The 21,569-nt window shown below is 46.8% G+C and overlaps 1 protein-coding gene across 3 annotated transcripts in view; it reads left to right on the top strand.

Moving 5' to 3' along the window:
* The window catches only part of Heg1 (heart development protein with EGF like domains 1), an 83,022-nt gene that overhangs the window by 35,671 nt on the left and 25,782 nt on the right, over window positions 1–21,569 (top strand). For all 3 annotated transcript variants that reach the window (XM_052157997.1, XM_052157996.1, XM_052157995.1), the window contains 8 exons: window positions 1,084–1,302; window positions 1,941–3,257; window positions 6,102–6,218; window positions 7,207–7,326; window positions 11,714–11,817; window positions 14,488–14,546; window positions 14,816–14,976; window positions 18,509–18,643. In XM_052157997.1, coding sequence (XP_052013957.1) covers window positions 1,084–1,302; window positions 1,941–3,257; window positions 6,102–6,218; window positions 7,207–7,326; window positions 11,714–11,817; window positions 14,488–14,546; window positions 14,816–14,976; window positions 18,509–18,643 — 2,232 coding nt within the window. The remainder of the gene's footprint in view (window positions 1–1,083; window positions 1,303–1,940; window positions 3,258–6,101; window positions 6,219–7,206; window positions 7,327–11,713; window positions 11,818–14,487; window positions 14,547–14,815; window positions 14,977–18,508; window positions 18,644–21,569) is intronic.

The raw sequence follows: 21,569 nt of genomic DNA, 5'->3' as shown, positions 1-21,569 counted from the left end.
TTCCTTTCCAGCACCCATATGGTGGCTCACAACTGCCTGTAACTACAGTTCCAGGGAATCCGAGGCCCTCCTCCAGCCTCTGCAGGCACACACATGACACACATATATACGTGTAGACAAAACACTCATACATGCCAAAAAATTAAAGGCATAAAATTAAAATAATTAAATAAAGACTACTTTTAAAAATACTTATTTTATTTATGTGTATGTGCACAGATCGTTTGGGCTTGATGTTCATTATTCCTCAAAAGGATTTACTCGGTAATCAAACAATACAAGCCAGTACTAAGTTTAGCAAACGTCATATATCCTGTCAAAAGAGAGAGAGAGGGCACTTATTCATGCGCTGCCTTCCCTAGTTCAACAAAATAGAACAAGTGCATTAAAAATAAAAACAGGGCTGGCGAGATGGTTCAGTGGGTAAAGGTGCTTGTGCTACACCTAATGATCTGAGCTTCATTCTCCAGAGCCCAAATAATGGAGGAGAGAAAGACTCCACCAAACTGTGGCATGTGCACGAGTGTGTGTGTGTGTGTGTGTATGTGAGTGTGTGACAAACACACAAATACATAAAAATAAAATATGAAATTAAAAAACACCAATCTTAAACACCTCCAATCTTAAACGCCTTTTTTGGTTCACTTGTTTGTTTGTTTGTTGTTTGTTTTTCGAGACAGGGTAGCCTGTGTAGCCCTGGCTGTCCTGTAACTCACTCTGTAGACCAAGCTGGCCTCGAACTCGGAGATGCACTTGCCCTGGCCTCCTGAGGGCACCACCACTGTCCATAAGTATCCATGCTATTTTTTGACCCGTGGTGACTGACAACTTCACAGGCCCCGCCCTTACCTTGCCACCAACTTCGCTGATACAACTCTGATTGTTATCTTTTATCACCGAGCAGAAATCCAGTATTCTGATGGATTTCTGGATCCTTTGGCTAAGGGTCACATCCTTAACTGTGAATTCAGGACACCGGAACAGAGGTATCAACCCTCTGGCCACTGATAAAGAGCCTCAGGGAAGGAAGCCTCTGGACTAAATGTCCTGTCCCTGCGTTTACCTGTGCTCTCTTGCCTGCAGCTCCAGAAGATGGTGCATTGCTGAGTGACAGCTCAGATCTGGCAGACAGCACTTCGGGGGCTCGCACACCTCACACATCTGCAATGTTCACCCGGAGCGGGGAGCGCACACTGCGGTCCCTTGACCTCTCGCATGCAGCAACCCGCCCTGCGCGCCCCACTCCACGCGGGAATGTGACAGAGCATGCTGGCCTGCTGTCCGGGGCACCAACTCTCGGAGGTGTGTCTTCCCACAGCCTTCCTCCTCGGCTGTCTGTAGACTTAACATCCTGGGATGTTAAGTTGACTGGCAACTGAAAAAGTAGCTTACTAGCTATTGGGAAAAGAACTTTCTGGGTTCTCCCACTCCTCTGGCCTCGTGCTTGCTTGAGGTATGTGGGATGACATCTGCTTGTGGGGTTTAAAACAAAGGAGAGCGGTAACTGCGGTGAAGGCCATCTCCCGGGAAGAAATACCTCATTATACAAAGTGGAAAGTTGGGAACCGATTTCTTTTTCCATTTGATAATGGCAATTACTGTTTGGGATCTGGGGAGCTTTTCAACAGCAATTTGTTTTTATTAAAAAGGGGCAATGAGGAAGGGCTTTGGAAACATTTCCTATTTTTAGGCTTCTAGTCCCCACTTATCCGTTATTCTCACTTCTGTCAGGATCACTGCTCCTCACAGAGGGAGGAGAGTTTACTCTGAGTGGCCTTCCTCGGTCATCCTCACTCAGAGTTCTGGCCATGAGAAATCCCCTCTCACAGAGAGAATCTTCCTCTCTTAAGTTCACGGATAAGACACAAAGAGTATTTTTCCAGTGCTTGTTTCAAAGATTCCTCCTTTATTTGACCCATCTTTGTCTTTTCTGTTTATAGTCACTGGACTTAGCTACACTCAAGAACACGGCTCAGATGCTGGACAAAGGACTTCTGGTGACCACACAGACCACGCCTATATTCCGTTGACTTTCACCAAAGGAGAACGGACACTACTGTCTATTACAGATAATACTTCCTACTCAGAGGCTGGTGAGAGCTCAACCTTTTCCATTAAGATCTCAGACTCTCTGCACTTGGACTCTCCTTCTCAGGCTCAGCCTAAACAAAGCAGCATGTCCTCCTACGATGATGAGCCTGCTCAGTCGTCCACCGAGTCACCAGTTCTGCCTACGTCCAACCTTCCAACCTACACGTCCACCGTTAATATGCCAAACACCTTGGTTCTTGATACCAGTACCAAACCTGTTGAGGACCCATCTGATTCAGGGATGCCTTCAGCTCCACCATCACAACCCCAGCCATTCTCATCAGCCTTACCATCAACGGGGTCTCCCGTACAGCAGCTAAAGTCTACCTCTGAGACAGCAGCATCCTCACTGTCGCCTTCACCGGTCTCCTTAATGGTGTCGACTCTTGCCCCATATTCTGTCTCACGAACAACCTTCCCACATCCATCTTCTACCCTAGTCCCTCACAGGGCAAGGGAGCCACGTGTGACTTCAGTCCAAATGTCGACAGCAATATCAGCCATTGCGTTGGTCCCCAGCAACCAAACAGCAAGCCCCGAGAACCAGAGCCCCCCACAGCCAGAGAAGCCCAGCACAGACACTAAGTCACCAAGCTTGTTGTCTTCACCCACAGACTCTACCAAAGCAGCAACAGTGAGCCTTCCTCCAGGGGCCCCTTGGTCCCCAGCCTTAATAGGGGTCTCCACGGAGCCAGCCCTTCCAGCCACAAGCACCAGGTTATTCCAGATGTCTCCAGCTTTGACATCTGCCATGCCCCAGACTACTAACTCTCCTGTGACCAGCCCCAGCACCCTGGCACCTGTAGAAGCTTTGACCCCAGATGCTGTAGTTGTGCACACCACCCCGGAGACACAACACCTCCCGACCCATCCTGAAATTCTAGTGCCACAAATCTCAACTGAGGGAGCTGTCACCACAGAAGGGAACCAGGAGCATACGGATCCTACCACTCGGTCAATCCTGACCACGTCAGCCACGCCAGCAGAAGAAATGGCCACAGAGCTTGGCCACGTGGAAGAGTCTAGCCCTGTTTCACATTTTCTTAGGCCGTCTTCACCTCAAACCACAGGTGTTTCTACAGCTGAAACGTTGACTTCCAGATATACCACCTTTGCTGCTCAGGACACCCCACAGTCACCAACAGCACTGTCGCCTCTAACCCCAGGTAAAGTACATCTTACAAATACATTGACCACTAGGCCCTGTCCAACATTAGAGCTGCAAGGGCCCTGTGGTTTGTGTGAGTGTGTAGACGTGGCTACTATCTGGGTCTGTTTATGACCCAGAATGAGTCCCACTAAAGTACAAAGCATGAAATATGGACAGCGTGGGCCTAATTTTCTCCTGATATCCCCCCAACTTACATGATTCTTTCTGAAGAATGAGGAGAGAGGCCCTGTGTGACATGCATAGGAGATCCAACTGTACCTGTCGTGTCCTGTAATTGTCCTAGCGTTTTAAGTGTGCTTTTAACTCATCTAAGGACACTGTGAGGCCTAGATGTGGGTTTGGACAGTGCAGCAGCTGAAAGAGCAGCTTTCTCAGGGCTAAGATGCAGAATGTCGGCAGAGCACTCGCCTAGCACACACACAGTCTCCCACAGGTTCTCAGGCACCACAAAAGAAAAAAGACGCTTTAGGTGGTTTGTTAGAGGCAGAGGTGAGTGGAATGCCTGCTCCCCAAAGAGAACCCAGAACTTCCCAGTCAGCCAGCTCAGGGAAGCACTCAGGGGCTTCCTGGGTTCAAGGATGCTTTGTCTCCCAGATTCTATTGCTAGTTGGTAACCAGAAGGCATACAAACAAGAGGATGTTCAACAGGCCTCTTCCCAGTGATCAGAGTTTCTTTGCCCTGTGGGTAAGGTTATCTGTACAGCGTGTTGAAGGTGCTGGTGTCAGAAAAAGGCAGCCCAGGGCAAAGAAAGGCAGAGGCAGGACAGCAGGGTATGGTGTTCCTAGTGCACTTGTGCTTGATGCAGACTCAGGAAAGGAGACATGCTGTTGAAGGAGAAACAGATCAACATCTTAAGTTACAGGGACAGGAGGGAAATGGTGTGTGGCGGCTACAGCAGAGAGCTCAGTTTGTGGAAGGAATTTCAGTTCGTGAGGGTGAACCTGGAGGGGAGGGCCATAAGCTGTCCCCATTGCTCGGCCACAACGGCCCCTTCTCAGTGACCTGAGAAAGTCTAAGAAGTAAAAGATAATTGCTTCTCCAGAAAAAGAAAAACTTCATTTCCCCTGGCCAATACATTCAGTCCCAGGTTCAGCAGACTCCCTTAAAACGAGTGTTAGCTGTTACAGTTGCTGGAGGTGTTTACAGCATGTTTACTGCAAACTATAGAATTACCTAAGGGCACAGTGTTTAATCATGCAGATGCTCTGCCCATATTGGTGATGCTAGGTGACATTTAAAGTATGGGAGCTGGAGAGACAAGATGACAAGAGACAAGAGACAAGATGTTCAGAGGACATTCCTGAGTTTGGTTCCCAGCACCCACATGGAGAAACTCACAACCATTTGTAATTCCAACTCCAGGCATGCAGTGCCTTCTCCTGGCCTCCGTGTGCCCACGTGCCTACCCACACCCCCCCAGATACACATAATTTCAAAATGACAAATCTCAACAGTAGCTGTGAAGACTAAGATGGCCATGTCTGGAGCAGCCCTCTTGTTTCAGGCTCTTTTGAAGGACCTGACTTGTTTTCTTTCCCTTCTCCCCTGTGATTTCCTCCCTGCAAGTGATAATGTGGCTTTCAGCTTTTCAAACCCCCTTATGAAACAAGCATTTCGTAACCGGAGTGTGACCCTTCCAGTGCTATAGAGTAAAACATCATGGGGCAGAGGATGAATGGAAGTCCCCAGGGTGACACTAAAGTTTAACCACAAAGGCCCTTAGGACTTCAGATGGAGCCTGTTTTTGTATATGGAAAGAGCTGGGGTTGGGACACCTGTAATCCTAGCACTTGGGAGCTGGAGACAGAAGAATCAGATGTTCACTGTCATCCAGGCCACCTCGGAGTCTGAGACCACAGTGAACTACTCAAGAAAGGCACCCCAGTGTTTAACTGATAGTTTTCTAGGCGGTGGGCAATCTGTGGACGCCTGATTAAACTTCAAGACATTCAGAAGCTGAACGAGGTGGTGCACATGTGCAATCCCAGCCCTCGGGAGGGAGAGTTAAATGGGCCAGGGGCTCAAGGCCATCCTGAGCTATGTAGTTAATTTGAGGCCAGCCTGGGCTACATGGGACCATTTCAAGATAAATCCAAACAGCAAAAAGTGTAGCAACTACAAATAAATATATGTGTTTCGAGATTTTTTTTTTCAGATAGAGGTTTCTAGAGTTTTGACAAAGTCCAAGAGAAAAAAGGAGCCAAGCCTATGTGTGCATGCGTGCACACAGAGTGGATCTTGGAGCAGACAGGATAAATTAATCAGGGATTCTTTCCACCTTAGAACACGTTTTAAGTTGGCATTTACTGAGTCCAGTAGAATTTTCTAAGTATCACAAAAGCAATACAATTATCAGTCCTGAACCAAGTGTCCTGCAAGAAGCATTTAGTATCCATGCTTACATTCAGGTATACAATTATCTAGCACTTGAATACGAACACAAACCACATCTGTGCCCACTACCTTCACCTCTGTCTTCCCACCTCTGTGGACCCTGCTCTTTATTAGTAGGTGCGAGTCTTTTTTTTTTTTTTTTTTTTTTTTGGTTTTTTGGTTTTTTGGATTTGGTTTTTTCGAGACAAGGTTTCTCTGTGTAGCCCTGGCTGTCCTGGAACTCACTCTGTAGACCAGGTTGGCCTCGAACTCAGAAATCCGCCTGCCTCTGCCTCCCAAGTGCTGGGATTACAGGCGTGTGCCACCGGTGCCGCCCAGCTCTAGGTGCGAGTCTTTTCACAGCAGGTAAACAAACTTAAGCTAGAACCAGGCGTTAGCTTTGAGAATGAGATGTTTGCCAGAGCTGCTGTGACGTCGCCTGTGTTATTTCTTCCGTGTGTTTAGTCAACAGCTGTACTGTGAACCCTTGTCTTCATGATGGCGAATGCATCGTGGACCTCTCCAGCCGTGGGTATCGATGTGTGTGCCCACCTGCCTGGCAAGGGGACAACTGCAGTGTGGGTAAGAGGCAGGATAGTTTACTGTAATGTTACTTGGGCTATTGGGTTATTCAGTAAGATCCTTTTCCCAGGGTTGACAGCATGCACTCCGCTTGCAGAGGACCTAAGTCTGGGTACCATAACCCATACTGGGTGCTTCATTGCTGCTTATAATTGTAGCTCCAATGCAGTTGGACACCCTTGGCCTCTGCAGGCACCTGCACTCACGTGTGCACATGTATACACATAATTAAAAACGATCATTTTTAAAGGGCCTTTCTCTTCTAGAGTGTGCAAAGGTAAGATTTTTAGTTTAATAGTCTTCTTGCTTAAGTGTTAGAGTACTTGTGTGCTGTCTCTGTGATAACATGAAGGACCACAGCACGATTCAGACAAGCTTTTGACCTGGTTCTTTTCTATAGATCCTCTACACCCCTGCAATAACTGGACCCTCTAGAGCTCCCTAAAGATACATATGTTCTCCACCTCTGGACATTTACTCTGCTGGTTACTCAGCATAGAATCTCTTCCCAAAGATCTACTTGTCCACGTCTCGTTAGTCTTATTTATTATTCAAATACAATTTAAGACAGACTTTAATTCTTCCCTGTATCAAAACTTACTCTTTCTGCCAGGCGTGTATTTAATCCCAGAGTCCAGGAGCCAGAGAGAGTAGGATCTTTATGAGTTCAAGGCCACTCTGACCCTCATAGTGAGTTGCAGGCCAGCCTGGGATAAAGAGATGAGGCCCTGTCTCAAAGCAACAACAACAACAACGACCAACTAGAGCTATGTTTATCTCTGTGCATCCGAATCCCACCTCGCGATATGGTTAATTCTTCTTATGGTTGCCACGGCCCTGGCAGGCAGCCATCCCCTTGAGGACAAGGGTGGCTCCCAATCTTCTTTTGAAGCACACGCCGCATGGTGTCACTTGGGTCTTAGTATGTACTGGATGATGGTTCCTTGTCTGCCACCCCATCAGCATGTTCTTGTCTGTTCCCCTGCAGATGTGAACGAATGTCTCTCCAGTCCCTGCCCGCCCCTAGCCGCGTGCAACAATACTCAGGGGTCTTTCACCTGCAGATGCCCAGTCGGGTATCAGTTGGAGAAAGGAATATGCAATCTGGGTAAGAGTCAAATCTGCAGCCGGGCGGTGGTGGCGCACGCCTTTAATCCCAGCACTTGGGAAGCAGAGGCAGGAGGATTTCTGAATTCGAGGCCAGCCTAGTCTACAGAGTAAGTTCCAGGACAGCCAGGGCTACACAGAGAAACCCTGTCTCAGGAGGAAAATATATATATAAATAAATAAATAAATAACATTAAAAAAAGAGAGAGTCAAATCTGCCTTGGAACTGGCTGTTTCCTTCCTAATCAAAGCCAACATTTTTTTTTTCCAAGCTAAAAAACACAGGGATATAGAAGTGAGGCATATTGCCTGTTATTCCGACCTGTTAATTCTGCCTGTTAATTCTTCCCTGTATCAAATTGCAGATACAATATTTGTCTTCACCCTTTGTTGACGTACATTGTATTTTTATATAGTAAATTCAAAAGATATCTCTAAGTATACCTATGTTACTAAAAAAGGACAAATATCTGAGTGCCTGCGTAATGTGCTCATCTGTGCATGGCGTTATCTGCTCAAACGTTTTACCCTGCAGTTAAAAAAAAAAAAGATCAAAAGGATATTCCAACTACATAGGGGTTTTAAACATTATTTATTTACTTAAAATTTCAGAGTGTTTATTTATTTATATTTATATTTTAGAGTAAGAAAGGAGTAGAATTCTGATTGCCTTCTGATTGTCCACACATTCTTCTTGGTTTTGGAAGTGGCCCTCAGTTGTCAGCCGCAGGCAGGTGCGTTTTGACACAGCCACCTCCGGGAGTCCAGCCAGTCTGTTTCTCATTGGCGGGTCCACGAAGCTCCTTGGTTTTCTGTTCCCTCTTCATCCTACAGATTAAAAAACAGATCAACAAATGCAGCAAAAATTGAAGGCTCTGAGATGCTCAGTGGTCCCAGCTGATGAGAGGCCTGGTTTCTAGTCCACAGTTTTCTGTTATACAACAGTGTATTTATTATTGCAAGAGCATCCTCACACACAGGGGACCCTTGTTGGGTGACTGAATTTAACTCCTTGCTTACTAGAGAAGGTAGAGTGATAAATTCAGTTTCAAAGCTAAAACTATCAGGTAAAACAATCAGCCTTAGCGGGGCGGTGGTGGTGCACGCCTTTAATCCCAGCACTTGGAAGGCAGAAGCAGGCGGATTTCTGAGTTCAAGGCCAGCCTGGTATACAGAGTGAGTTCCAGGTCAGCCAAGTGCTACACAGATAAACCCTGCCTCAAAAAAACAAAAACAAACAAACAAACAAAAAAACAACAACAACCAAAAAAATCGGCCTTTGGATCAACCACAGTCACCCAGTGTGGGGCCTCATGCACAAGGGCTCAGCAGATGTTTTGGGGAGAACCTTTGTCTGTGTTGCCTGCAAGTGTTATCTGCACGAATCCCTAACACCCCCAGACAGAAAGGGCTTCTTAAGACTGGCACTCCACCTGTAATTCCAGCACTTGGGAAGCAGAGTCAGAGGCAGGTGGATTTCTGAGTTCGAGGCCAGCCTGGTCTACAGAGTGAGTTCCAGGACAGCCAGGGCTACATAGAGAAACCCTGACTCAAAAAGGAGAGAGAGAGAGAGAGAGAGAAGAAAAGACTGGCATTCTACTAAAATAAGAATTTTGAAAATTGTCTGAAATACAAAAATCGAGCATTATTCTCTAAAAAAGGGAAATCTACATATATAGACATGAGTCACAAATCAAGAATTCCTCTTATTCTAATGTATCTGGGTAACCTGGTCTGAGTAGCCACACCCTATAGGGAACTAGCTGAGCGTGTGCAGTTGAAGAATGAAGGAGATGGGAATACTTGTTACTGTTGTTTGCGTTCTGAAGCCCATGGTTTCACATGCCTGGCTTTGGGCTCCCAGCCACCCCTGCGCTGAACAGCCAGAGCCTCAGTGTCCCCATCTGTTAAATCAGATTGCTGCATGCTCCACTGCTCACGCCAGGTTTGGGGAATGTCGGATAAAATAATCTGTTTGAGCAAGCTCTGAGTGGGAAGAGCTTTCCAGATGGAAGGCAGCGCTCACCAGACTGGATGCTATGAAAACAAGCAGTTGTTAGAGGTCAGCAGTGAAATCGGCAGTTAAATCTGAAGTAAAAATCTATCTTGGGCCAGTAAGGTGGTTCGGCAGATAAAGGTGCTCGCTGCGGAGTCGGGCCAGCTGAGTTCGATTCCTGGGACCCACGAGGTAGAAAGAGAAAACCCAATTCCCACGAGTTCCACATGAGTGCTTTGGACCATGACACGCATGCAAATGCATGCACACAAGCACAAAGTAAAGAAATGTAGTTTTTTAAAAGACCTGTTTTAAAGCTGGTCGGTGTAACTGCAGACATGGAAGTTGTCTTGAATACACTAACTATATTAAAAACAGGCACACATCTGTGTCTTTCCACAATGTCAGAATTTATTGAGTAACAATAAGTTCACAGGCTACTTCAATTTCATTTGCTATGATTTGCCAAATTATTCTGATCTCCCTTGACAGCTGGCCATTGGCAAGCATAGGTTTATTCCAAATTTAGCTTAATTAACTCAGATCACATGTTACATATCACAATAAAGGTGTGTGTGTGTGTGTGTGTGTGAGAGAGAGAGAGAGAGAGAGAGAGAGAGAGAGAGAGAGAGAGAGAATAGCTACAGAAGGGTTAAAGAGGTCACAGCAAAGTTCAAGAAGTTTAAAGGGGCCTTAGGAGTCGAGAGCGGATATAGATGAGAAGAGAAGCAGTTGCTTTAGTGATTAGATCAGGAACCATGTTGGAGTGTGCACCAAGGTGCTGTGGGGCGGGGCGGGGCGGGGCAGGGCGCAGGCTGGAGCTGTAGAGACGCAGGACTGTGAGGTGAAGTACATACCCATGTAGGCCACAGGGGTGAGATTTTACACAGAACCAGGGCCAGACGCACACAGGGACGGAGAATGCCACAGCAGGAGTGGAGACTGAGCAGTGCCGAAGCCCTGGTCATGCAGCCCCTGTGCATTCTGGGAGGTCAGATGCCAGGTTTCTGGGGCCTTTGCCACAGGTATCCTCCTCTTTATGGGGTGCACCTTCCTTGGTGTGTTTCATAAGCTCTTAGGGCCTCCCTTTCCAACAGGAGTTTTAGTAAGCCCCTATCCTCATACACATCCAATCTAATTTTTGCAACAAGATATTTAGCAATCTATGCCCCCATGCTGGACAGGAGGGAGTGTCTTTATCCCCAGCGTGAAAGAGTCAAATGCTGCTTGTAAAATGGAGTCACCCAGGACAAAGCACAGGCTCAAAGTCCCTGTTTTTACAATAAACAGGAACTGAAGCCAAGCACAGCCTCCTCTCCGCAGAGGTATAAATGCCTTGGGCAAATCCCTTCCAAGTAAGAAGACAGGGTTTAGGAGAGGACAGATGATATTACTCATGCTAAAAACAGAAGGCTCGGGCAGAAAACTTCTGTGTGCCGAACCCTTATCCAGGGCACTTTTCTGAAGGGAGAGTCTGGATTTGAACCTGGGCATGTGAGGAGTGAAGCCAAGCAGGTCAGGTGACTGTCCCAAGCATGCAGGGCGCCCGCCCACAGGTAGCACAGATGGGAGGAGAGCAGGTCTGTGGTGCTGAGGACATCTTTCTCTTTTCAAGTCATTTGGCTTCATTGTTCATAAACATCAGAGGGGCATGCAAATTAGAGCGTGGTGAAATGCGTTCCCTTGGCCCAGAGTGTTTTCAAAGAGCTGCCTGCTGTTCACAAGAGCCCTAAGCAGCTGGCTTCACTGAACTGTGGAACAAGCAGAAGGACGTTAAATAAGAACTGCAGGCTTTAGTCAGTTAACTCTAAAATGTTAGCCGTGTTCCCCGGCTCGCTTGCCAACCCTCCTCTTAATTCAGCATGTAAGCTTTCTTGTTAGCAGGGCCTCAGCCCCTGTGCCTCGGGTTATTTTTCTTCTGTATAGAGGGGAAGAAATGATTTTAATATAATGATAAGATATAACTTAATATGATAAATTGATTTGATGAATAAATAATAATTGATAAATATAATTTAGTATAGTGAGTGGTAAGAGCCAGCTCTAAAAACAGACTGTTAATTTTGGGTTGTCCGTTCATTCTGGAACCTTGAGACCAATCATTCAGAAATTGGTGTTACCTAGAATTTTATGTTATGAGTGGAACAGGCCTAAAATTAAGGAGGCTTCCCCCGACCCTTTCTGAATCCAGAAGTTTTCTAACATGGGTTGTTTTCTTTATGTGGCTGATAACAAGGGCGTCTTAGCACCTTGGAGTCTAAACCTACCACAGATGTTTGTCGCTCCTTGGTCACCTAGCCAAGGGAGGAGTATATTTACCAGAGGCTTACAGATGCATTGCTTTGCGCTGGTCTCTGCTGTGTGGCTTGATGGGCAATGTTTTCCTCTTCAGTTAGAACCTTCGTGACTGAGTTAAAGTTAAAGAAGACTTTTCTCAATACTACTGCAGAAGACCACTCCAACACCCATGAACTTGAAAATGAGATCGCTCAAACAGTGAGTTTCCCTGACAACGCTCGGCACGCAAATCCTTAGTTTTATAGACCAGATCTCATTCAGAAGTGCATACTACTTAGGGTCCTCTATATCCCCCAGACTTGCTTCTGTATTCACTGGGAAAGTTCAGGGTGAAGTTAAAAAAAAAATGTCTTGGAAATGGAAGAAAGGCATCAGGATCTGAAGAGTGCTGCTTCAGGCATATCTTCACATGCAGTCCTGTCTGCCGGGCTGTTTCCTTTTCTTGTGCAAACACAGAGTCAACAGGCACGGCGATGCCTGCACCCGTGTGAGCTGTGGGTGGAGAGGAAAGAGCAGAAAAGCATAGCGTCCCATCTGCTGTTGATGCCTGATGTGACCCCCTGTGTTCTCAGAGCTTGGAGAAAGGCCACTCTCCCCTCAAAGGATGCCAGCAGCCTGATCCCAATTCCAATTAGGCTTGGAATTGGTCTTGTGAGCTCACAGTGTAAATTATCTAGAGGCCTTGGATGCTGCTCTTTCCCTCTTTGCTATATATAGTAGGAAAGAAATGGAACCGAAACACAGGCAATACATTTTTGTTCTCCACTGCTGCCCAAGTCAAAGATCTGGTGTTTGGGAACTGAAATTTGCCATTACACTAAATTAGAGATGAAATTAAATTAGATTTGCCATTACATTGAATTAGAGTTCATTTATTAGCCAGGAATTAAGTGTTCTTATAGGACTGTAGATCTTATTTGTATTTTAATTCCATTTCCATGTCTACTGAGCATTTAACCTGTGATGGGGACTATGCCAGATGCTTAGTCCTGTAAGAGGGTTGGTGACACATTTGCAGATGGAAAGCAGGCAGGCTCTGGAAGCTGACGGACTTGTCTGAGTCCACATGAAGCGTATGCAGTGTTGAAAGCGGTCTACTAGGTCACCTACACTACACTAACTGCAAGTCTGGAGGTTCCTAATAGCACTCTACTTTTCAATAATTTACTAGGAGGACCCACAGAACTTATTGGAGGCCATTATCTTCACAGATATGGTCCATTGCACTGGCAGGTTTTAAGTTAAAATTAGCCAAGGGAAGAAATGCATGAGCCAGAGTCTGGGGGTCCCAAATGCTGAGCTTCTAGTTGCTGTGTCTGTGTGGTAAAAATGACACTGTTGGTACACATTGTCGGCAACAGTGTATAACTAACTATATGGAGTCCTACCAAACATAATGCTTACCTGAGCCTTGAGGTCTGAAGCATTTATTTGAGCGTTGCCTTACAGACACGGTTGACTACCCATATGGCTGATTTCAGTCCCTAGACTTTTAGAGGATGAGATGATGTCATATTACCCAGAGTTCCCTCTGTTGTTCACACTAGTAGTGTGAACACATGGCTAATAACAGGGGCTATGCCAAATACTCTGGCACGACCAAGGACTCTCAGCTCAACCAAATTTTTCTGGTCAAGCAGTACAGTTTGGGATAATAGCTTAGAAACTACCTTGTATGGGCAGAGGCATGGTGTCTCTAGCCAAAGATAGATTCATTGTTTCTCAGGCTTATTCTGTAGGTAGATACTTTCTGCCTCTTGCTTATTCTGTAGGTGGATATTTTCTTTTTCCTGGTTATTCTGTAGGTAGATACTCTCTTCTAACATACTATAGGGTGCTAGAGCCCTGTGCAAAAGTGTAGTCTTTCATGTTACACTGGGCTAAGCAATTTGCTTAGCTTGGTTGGCTGGTTTGATTGTTTCTTTGTTTGGCCAAGTATCATCATATGACACACTGGGCCACAGCACACTTGACCCCAACTAGCAGGGAAGAATTAAGTGGCCATCAGAGAAAGCAATAACATGGGCTTTCTTAAGATGGCATTCTGTTCATACCTAGATAAAAGGTTAATAAGGCAGTAATAATAAATCATTGCTATAGAATACATATGCATATGAAGTAATGTGGCATTCACCCACAAACCATTTGACAATGTTCCACATCTGACTCCGTCTTCCCAAGTCAGAGGGCTCTGGAGGCAGGTGGATCGACCTGGGCGAGATACCAAGGCCCCCTGCGCCGTGAAAAGGATCTCCAGCTTCACTGTTAAGGAGGCAGACCCAACACTTCAGGCTGCTCAGAGGCTTTCTGCTCTCTGTGGGCACAAGGCAACCATGAGGCCCATAGCTCTAATTTGTTCTCAACAAAAGAGCTCTTGACCCCCGTCATGTAATTTCCCATGGAGTGTTTTTGAGGAAGACCTTTGAGTCAGGTCTACTCATTGTGGCTTATGGGGAGCCTGTAGGCCCGTCAGACCTGGGGAGCTGAGAGGAGCTCAGTTTTCCCAGCCAGCTCCTTCACTATGCAGAGTCCAAATAAACAGTTGCCTGGGTTTTTTGTTTTTGAAACCCTGGGTCTTAGAAGGGATCTTCTCCTTTGAAGATGTTTTGTTTTCGAGGATTCTGCGCTGAACATTTCCTGCTGAGATTTCCCTACTAATCCACTATCTGCCCTGGGGAGCAACAGAAAGATATTTAGGAGGAGGAGGTGGCTAGGGATGGGGGCGGGGATACAAAGACCACACTGCTTTGGGTAAAGCTGCCTGCTGATAACTTAGTGGCTACAGAAACTACCTGTTTTATCCTTGAAAATAGGAAATTATTTCTTGGCTCAAGGATTTTTGTCTGACAGCCCGGTTCTTCATTTCAGTTAAACGTGTGCTTTTCAACATTGCCTGGTTATATCCGAACTACAGTCCGTGTGTCTAGGTGAGAAACAGAATTTCTTTCGATTATGAACTGATCTGTGGAATGAGGGGAGGGGTGGGAGTGGGGTCGGTGCTGTTCCCAAATGGGTGATCAAAATAAAGCCAGTGTCTGTTTCACAGCCAAGACACCGGTTAACCCAGGGCACTGTCTCGGGCCTTTATGCTCTCCCATTCTTTCCATGGAGAATGGCAGTAACGTTTACTTTGCAAGCTGCCTGGGACCCACATGTCATTCCAAGTCAGTTAAGGCCTTCCTAACTTTGCCCACAGAGAGCCCAGTACAGTGGTCATCTCACTGCAAACCACCTTTGCCCTGGCCTCCAATGTGACGCTATTTGACCTGGCTGACAGGATCCAGAAATATGTCAACTCCTGCAGGTCCTCTGCTGAAGTCTGCCAGCTCTTGGGGTCTCAGAGGCGGGTCTTTCGAGGTAAGAAGGGAGTCCTCTAGTGGGGGAACCTGCCCTTGCAGGCAGGCATAGACTTAGAGATGGGAGGGATTTGGAGGCTCAGGCCCAGGAAAGCTCCTAAACAAAGCCTGTCTTTAGAATGTATAAGCACAACCCTTCATGACACCCAGGGCACACATCAGTCCGCACATGGCCTTTAGAGCATCAGCTCTGTGGCATCCAGTTCCTTCTGGTTCGTCTCTACAGTGCCAGGGTGAGAGGAAGATGTTACAGGAGCTGAAGGAACCAAAAGCTGTTACTCCCGTTTCCTGGGGAGACAAAGTGTGACATACAGAGTCTATACAGTTACCAATGATCCAACAGCCTTTATATGGTGATGACTAAGGAAAGACAAAGCTCTATGTGCATGCAGTATTACCTATCTATTGTTTGTTTTCTATCATAGAAGCATAGAATAGTTGAGAGGGTGCAAGGCAGGATGCTCCCAGGAGTGCTGTAATGATGGGATTTTCTCTTCCTTGGTTCTTGTTTGGTGAGAGACCCTGTGTTGGGGTAAGGCCAATGAGGAAGGTGATTGAGGACAAGTTGGAGGACACACTTGCATCTTTCAGGGATAGTTTTATAGCTGGGAGAGGAAAACTCGCTAGAATGAGAAGCACCCCTAGGCACAGCAGGCTTGGACCCTCTTGGTGTTCATTGTGCCAGTGGATGAGGACTGGCAGAGGAAGGAGAGCTCAGGCTAAGCCTCCCCATCTGGCATCCAGATGTTAGACATAAATTGAAGGTATCAGGTTTTTGGTGCCATATCCGCTGGTTAGCCTAGGCCATTCCCAGTGGGTCAGGATGTTGTAACTGCTGGCCCAGAGCTTTCCGCTCATGAACAATTGCACTGCAGTGCTTGGGGACTGGTACTTACCCTTTCACCGTGACATAGGTCCTGGGGTGCTGGCTACTTAGTAACTCGGGTGAAATGGACAGAGTTGGAGTGTCTTGTTTCAAAGTTCATGCCCTGTCCTAGGGTGCTGGAGACTTTGAGGCTCTCTGGTCATATGGGTTTGTTTCTCTTGCCAGGGGCTTCAGGGTACCATTTTCCTCTCAGTGATGTAGGTGCCCTTCAGTTTGCTAACCGTTTCTAGACTGCGTTTGGCGTGGTCAGCACTGGACCGAGGTACTTTTCTGTTGCCAGCTTGTGCGCCTGAGCTTTGCAGATCAAGTTGGCAAGATTGTATGGATTTGCAAGCGTCCGCCCTAGCAGGAGTGCCTGCTCAGCAGCCGCCATGCTTGGACTGATGCCATGTGGCTTATAGGAAGACTCTTGTCCCCATGAGGAGGCCACCCTCACTGTGTTCCCTTCCAGTCCCTTGAGCATGAAGACAGACATGCGTAGTAGCCAAATTTGGACTCACATCTGTTTTCCCTCCAGACCATCTCTAGATTTTGCCAAGGGATCTGGTTCTGTCTCTCGGTAATTTTTCTGGAGCTAGAAAGGAGGCTAGACCAGCAGGTGCTACACAGTGTACCTCTGGGTTTCCAGCATCTGGGAAGCACTAGCCTGCTCTGGACACTGTCTTAAGGGCTTTCTTGAATGTCCACCTCCTTCCTTTCAAAGCCCTTCAGTCCTTGTGGTCTCCTGGGATTTAGAGACTTTGGAAATCCCCCTTCACAGCCTCAGCCTTGGCTCCCTGAGTGCCCATTGTCTATTTGGACGGATGTTATGCCCAGGAAAGACCATGGGAATTGTGAATGCAGAAGACTCGCATCACTAAGGATCGATTTAAGTTGAGAATCTGCATGGTCCTGTTGGATGGCTTTACGAGACACGTTCTTTGAGAGAAAAAGTGCTCCTCATTGGAGGAGGCTGTTCAGACAGAAACCTGGTGGTGGGCAGGAGCTGGCTGCTTTGTCAGGGCAATGAATATTTGCTAGCAGCCTGTATCAGTGGACAGGATGGAAGGAAAACTTAACATTAACTTCCAAAAAATACCTGCTCAGAGTCGGCATCTCCCAGCCTAGGATGCTGGGACACTCTACATACTTGGAGTTGTTTCTCTCTGCTAAGTCTCACTGACTGGCAAAGCCTTCAAAGAAGTCAGATATGAGTTCCTCCCTGGTGCCAGCTTTGCAAAGTTTGCCTGGTGAGATTTTTCTGTTTAAACATTTCCCCTTAAATACAAACCTTTTTTTTTTTTTACAATAAACAAAGGAGCCCAGATTTAACACGTCAGCTTCCACTGATAAAGACAGGAAATTCAGCACTGGGAACCGAAGCTGTGCCCCAACTCCCCTGGCTGCCAGCAGACAGTCTTGGTTCTCAGGACTCTGAAAAGGGATGGATGCTGGGAATTCCACGCGGGGACCCATCAAGTCCTGGTGTCAGCACCACAACTTGCCCAGCCAAGGGTTAATTTTGCATAATTAACAGGGGGACCCATCAAGTCCTGGTGTCAGCACCACAACTTGCCCAGCCAAGGGTTAATTTTGCATAATTAACAGGAACCTTCTGAAGAGCTTGGGACCTTTTCTTTGACGATACCTACAACTATTGACCCCACAGCAGAAGCACACATCTGCCTCACTTTACCTTGTACATGTGTTATTAACCACTGGCAAGTTGGTTTTATAGTTCTGTTCTCTCTGTGCACTCACTGACATGTGCATCTTTGCCTGTCCTGGATGGTACAATGTACCCCTTCGTTATCTTTGCTATATAAAACCTCACAGAGGACTATGTGCCCAGCAGTGAATACTTTCTGATACTAATTAACTGATTCTTTATAAGCCTTGAGGTGAATTAAACACCCCCCCCCCCAATGCACAAGAAACCAACCTTAAAGCTGGGCTCCTTCCTGGTCTGCCTCTCTTGCTCCTGGAGATGATATGGCCAGTAGGACCCCCACCCCCACCCCAGCACATGCTCACCTACTGGTCTCTGTGCTGCAGATCCAGTGCTGAATAAACCTTCCTCACACTGTAGTGGGAAGATAGACAGAAAGACAGACAGATAGCTTCCTCCCAACCCTGGGGAATTAGATTACCATTCAAACCTCATTCTGTAATAAACCCCCTAAAGGCAACACACTGAGGGCAAAGCAAGCTGCCTCACCACAGGGGGCCGTCCTGGGCCCCTAGGACACACAGAGCCTGGATCCACTTGAGACTGGTCTGACTGCATTGGTTGGTTTGGGTCCAATCTCTCAACTCCCTAAGAACACGGTCACATTTTCTGGGTTTGTTCCAATTCCCCCACCTCCCTTACACCCAGCCCTTTAACGTGAAGGTACAGAATGCACCACACTGAGGCTGCATTTGTAGGTTGGGCAGCGCCCTTTCCTTCCTCAGTTTGGTCTCTCCATAGGGAATGCTTGTGAATATTTATTTACTGGCGGTGACCAGGGAACAAGAGGCAGAGACTGTGTGTGGCCTCTGAGAGGACCATGGCTCCAAGGAGACTCTGGGAAACTCTCCTGAGCCCATTGAAACAGGAAGTTTGTGCGTCATGAGGTGTGGAGAAGAGGCTTGGTTTGGTCTCACTGCCTTCTTTTTCTCATTCCAGCCGGCAGCTTGTGTAAGCGGAAGAGTCCGGAATGTGACAAAGAGACCTCCATCTGCACCGACCTGGATGGCGTCGCGCTGTGTCAGTGCAAGTCTGGCTACTTTCAGTTCAACAAGATGGATCACTCTTGCCGAGGTAGCGACCAGTCCCCGGCAGTTGCGTGGTGCATGCCGTGCAAGTGGTCTTTGCTCTGGGCAGGCGCAGCACATGCCGGGCAGGCGCAGTGCACGCTGCGCTGGTGGTCTCTGCTCAGAATGTGATGCTTCTAAGCTGGGGGTAACTGGCTCTTGCTATTTGGCCTACAGCAGTAATGAATGCAGTGTTTCCTTGCAAGTATCTCCTGGTGCATGGTGGTCCAGCCAATAGCTTTTTGTTTTGTTTTGTTTTGTTTTGTTTTTTGTTTTTTGTTTTTTGTTTTTCAAGACAGGGTTTCTCTGTATAGCCCTGGCTGTCCTGGAACTCACTCTGTAGACCAGGCTGGCCTCGAACTCAGAAATCCGCCTGCCTCTGCCTCCCAAGTGCTGGGATTACAGGCATGCGCCACCAATATTGGTGCTGCCCAGCCTGCCAATAGCATTTTAAAGGAAAGAAAATGGAAGCTATCCCCTCTCTTGCAATTAGAGGAAGTTAGAAAAATTAATTCTCTTCCCAAAGCGTTGTCTGTTCCCTGCTTATCACTAAAGGTAGAAATACGGGTACCGAGCTGGGCCTGGGTCTTTCAGGGGACACTGTGGCTCAGTAGTGCATGTACTCACCGATGTCCGGGACACCTGGCTCAGAGCTACATTCTGCCTCACTAATCAGAGGTCCTCTTGAGCAAGCACTTCATTTCTCCAAACCTCAGTCTCCTCTTCTTTGAAATGAGTGTGGTGACCCTTCATTAGATGTCCCGAGAAGGACAGAACGCTGTGACTCAAGCTGGGCTCTGTAACCCATGAGGACGTGCTTTTGTGTTTATCTAGCTTGTTGATAATTTGATGGGCTAGCATTTTAAAGATTGCTTGGTATGTTGGAGAATAGAAATCTAATTCTGCCGGCCTTTTAGAAGAAGCCAAGGTTCACTTTATTTGAGACAGAGAACACCAACTCAATCAGTATAGTCCAAAAAGTTTGCCCTAAAATCAGTTTTGTTCAGATCCAGAGTGCTGTGTCCCCTGGCTTCAGAGACTGCTGCAGCCTGTGACGGTCAGGAAGGGTGGCATTACAGAGGCTACTTTTCCCACATAATACGGTCTCCAGGTATAATGTGAAAGACACAGATTCCCTGGTCAGTCAACACCTTGCTGGTGACAGACGTACTGAGATCCAGGTGAGAAGTCCACACAGGGCAAAGTTCAGTCAGGATTTCCCCTCCGAGGACTCATTTCATCAAAACAATATAAAAATATGTCTGGGGGCAGCACTTTCATCCTACACCTTAGACCTGCTGACAGTGTTATGTTTAGATAGAAAATTCTTTAGAGGTGGGCGTTGTCAGCTCTCCACACGGGACCTGCAATAAGTTTGGAAGAGCTTTCAGAATTGGGCTTCCAGCCTGGCATGATTGGTCCCCAGCATCCCATTGCCACACCAGACTGTCGCTTTGCCTCAAAAGAAATAAATGTCCCTAACTCCTTACCTGCTTTCCTGCCCGTCTTACAAACGAGGGCTGGAGCTCAGCTGCAGATGGGAAAATGACAGCACTGAGGTCTATGTGTTGTGCTATGTGCCATGGTGCCTGTGATTGTGATCTTGTGCTGTGCGCCATGGTGTCTGTGACACAGGTGGGTATGGAGGACTGTGACATGCCACTTCAGTCAGGACTTCCCCTCCGAGGACTCATTTCATCAAAAGAATATAAAAATATATCTGGGGATATATGGACTGTGGGCGGGTGGAGGAGCTGGCCTTAGAAATAGTCCTTCAAAGATGGGCTAGCCTGCACCTTTGCTCCTGGCTGCTTTGGATCACTTCTTTCTACTTCCAAGTCAGTAATGTCCTAACCATCTCTTACAGGCAAGTGTTAGTGATAAGAGCAGACAGAGGTTACCTTGGCTACGCCTCTAGGACAGGGGTCCTCAACCTTCCTGATGCTGTGACCCTGTAATACAGTTCCTCATTCTGTGGTGACCCCCAATGTGGTGACCATAAAATTATTTTTGTTGCTACTTCATAACTGTAATTTTTCTACTGTTATGAATTTGTAATGTAAATGTCTGTTTTCTGATGGTCTTGGGTCGTGACCCCTATGGAAGGGTTATTTGACCACAGGTCGAGAACTACTGCTCTATAAGAAGGACATTTTCCTTTGATTTTATATGTGACTTAGAAAGTATGGCAAAAACAGTATAGAGCTGTCTTGTAGGAGATAGTAAGAGGCATCTGTGTATATATGAATACACATATAGTGAATATGTAAATACCATATAAAAACTTGGCAATCTGTATCTTGAATTGCAGAAATTTAGAAGAAAAAAATACACATTTCACTCCTCTGTTTACACAGATTTGGCCGAATTTGAGATGACTTGGGGGGATATGTGAGAAATGATTGCACCTTCTAACCCAAGCTCGCCTAGAATCCAGTATGTAGCCCCGCTAACCCCAAGCGCATGATCCTCCTGTCTCAACTTCCCAAAAGATTGCAGGCGTATGTCGCCCACTCTTTTCCAGGTTACCATTTTCAGGATGTGCGCTTTAAGTGACACAGGTACCACCAACCTTATGCATACCAGGCAACAACCAAGCAGCAGCATAGGGAGACCCCAACCAGCTCGGGGCTTGTTGCTGAGGCCTGTGAGGTGCTTTCTCAGTGGCGGCCATGGCCAGCAGTGCTCTGATGATTGGATCCAGGAGGTTTGTGGATTCTAGCTCTGTCTGATGCATCAGCAGTGACATCTTCTGGCCATTTGTACTAGAGCACAGACATATTGAAAGTTAAAATGTGCCCTTCCTGTATTTCTCCCACCACACAAGCATCAATTCTAGCAATCAAGTTGTACCCTCTGACCAGGTTGGGATTAGCATTTTTAAAGTTTTGTTTTGTTTTGTGGGGATAGCCGTGAAGGTTGTTTTGTTTTTT

This window comes from Apodemus sylvaticus, chromosome 15, assembly GCF_947179515.1.
Source record: "Apodemus sylvaticus chromosome 15, mApoSyl1.1, whole genome shotgun sequence".
NCBI lineage: Eukaryota > Metazoa > Chordata > Mammalia > Rodentia > Muridae > Apodemus > Apodemus sylvaticus.
Note: the sequence above shows the minus strand (reverse complement) of the source record. Positions and strands in the feature narration are given on the sequence as shown.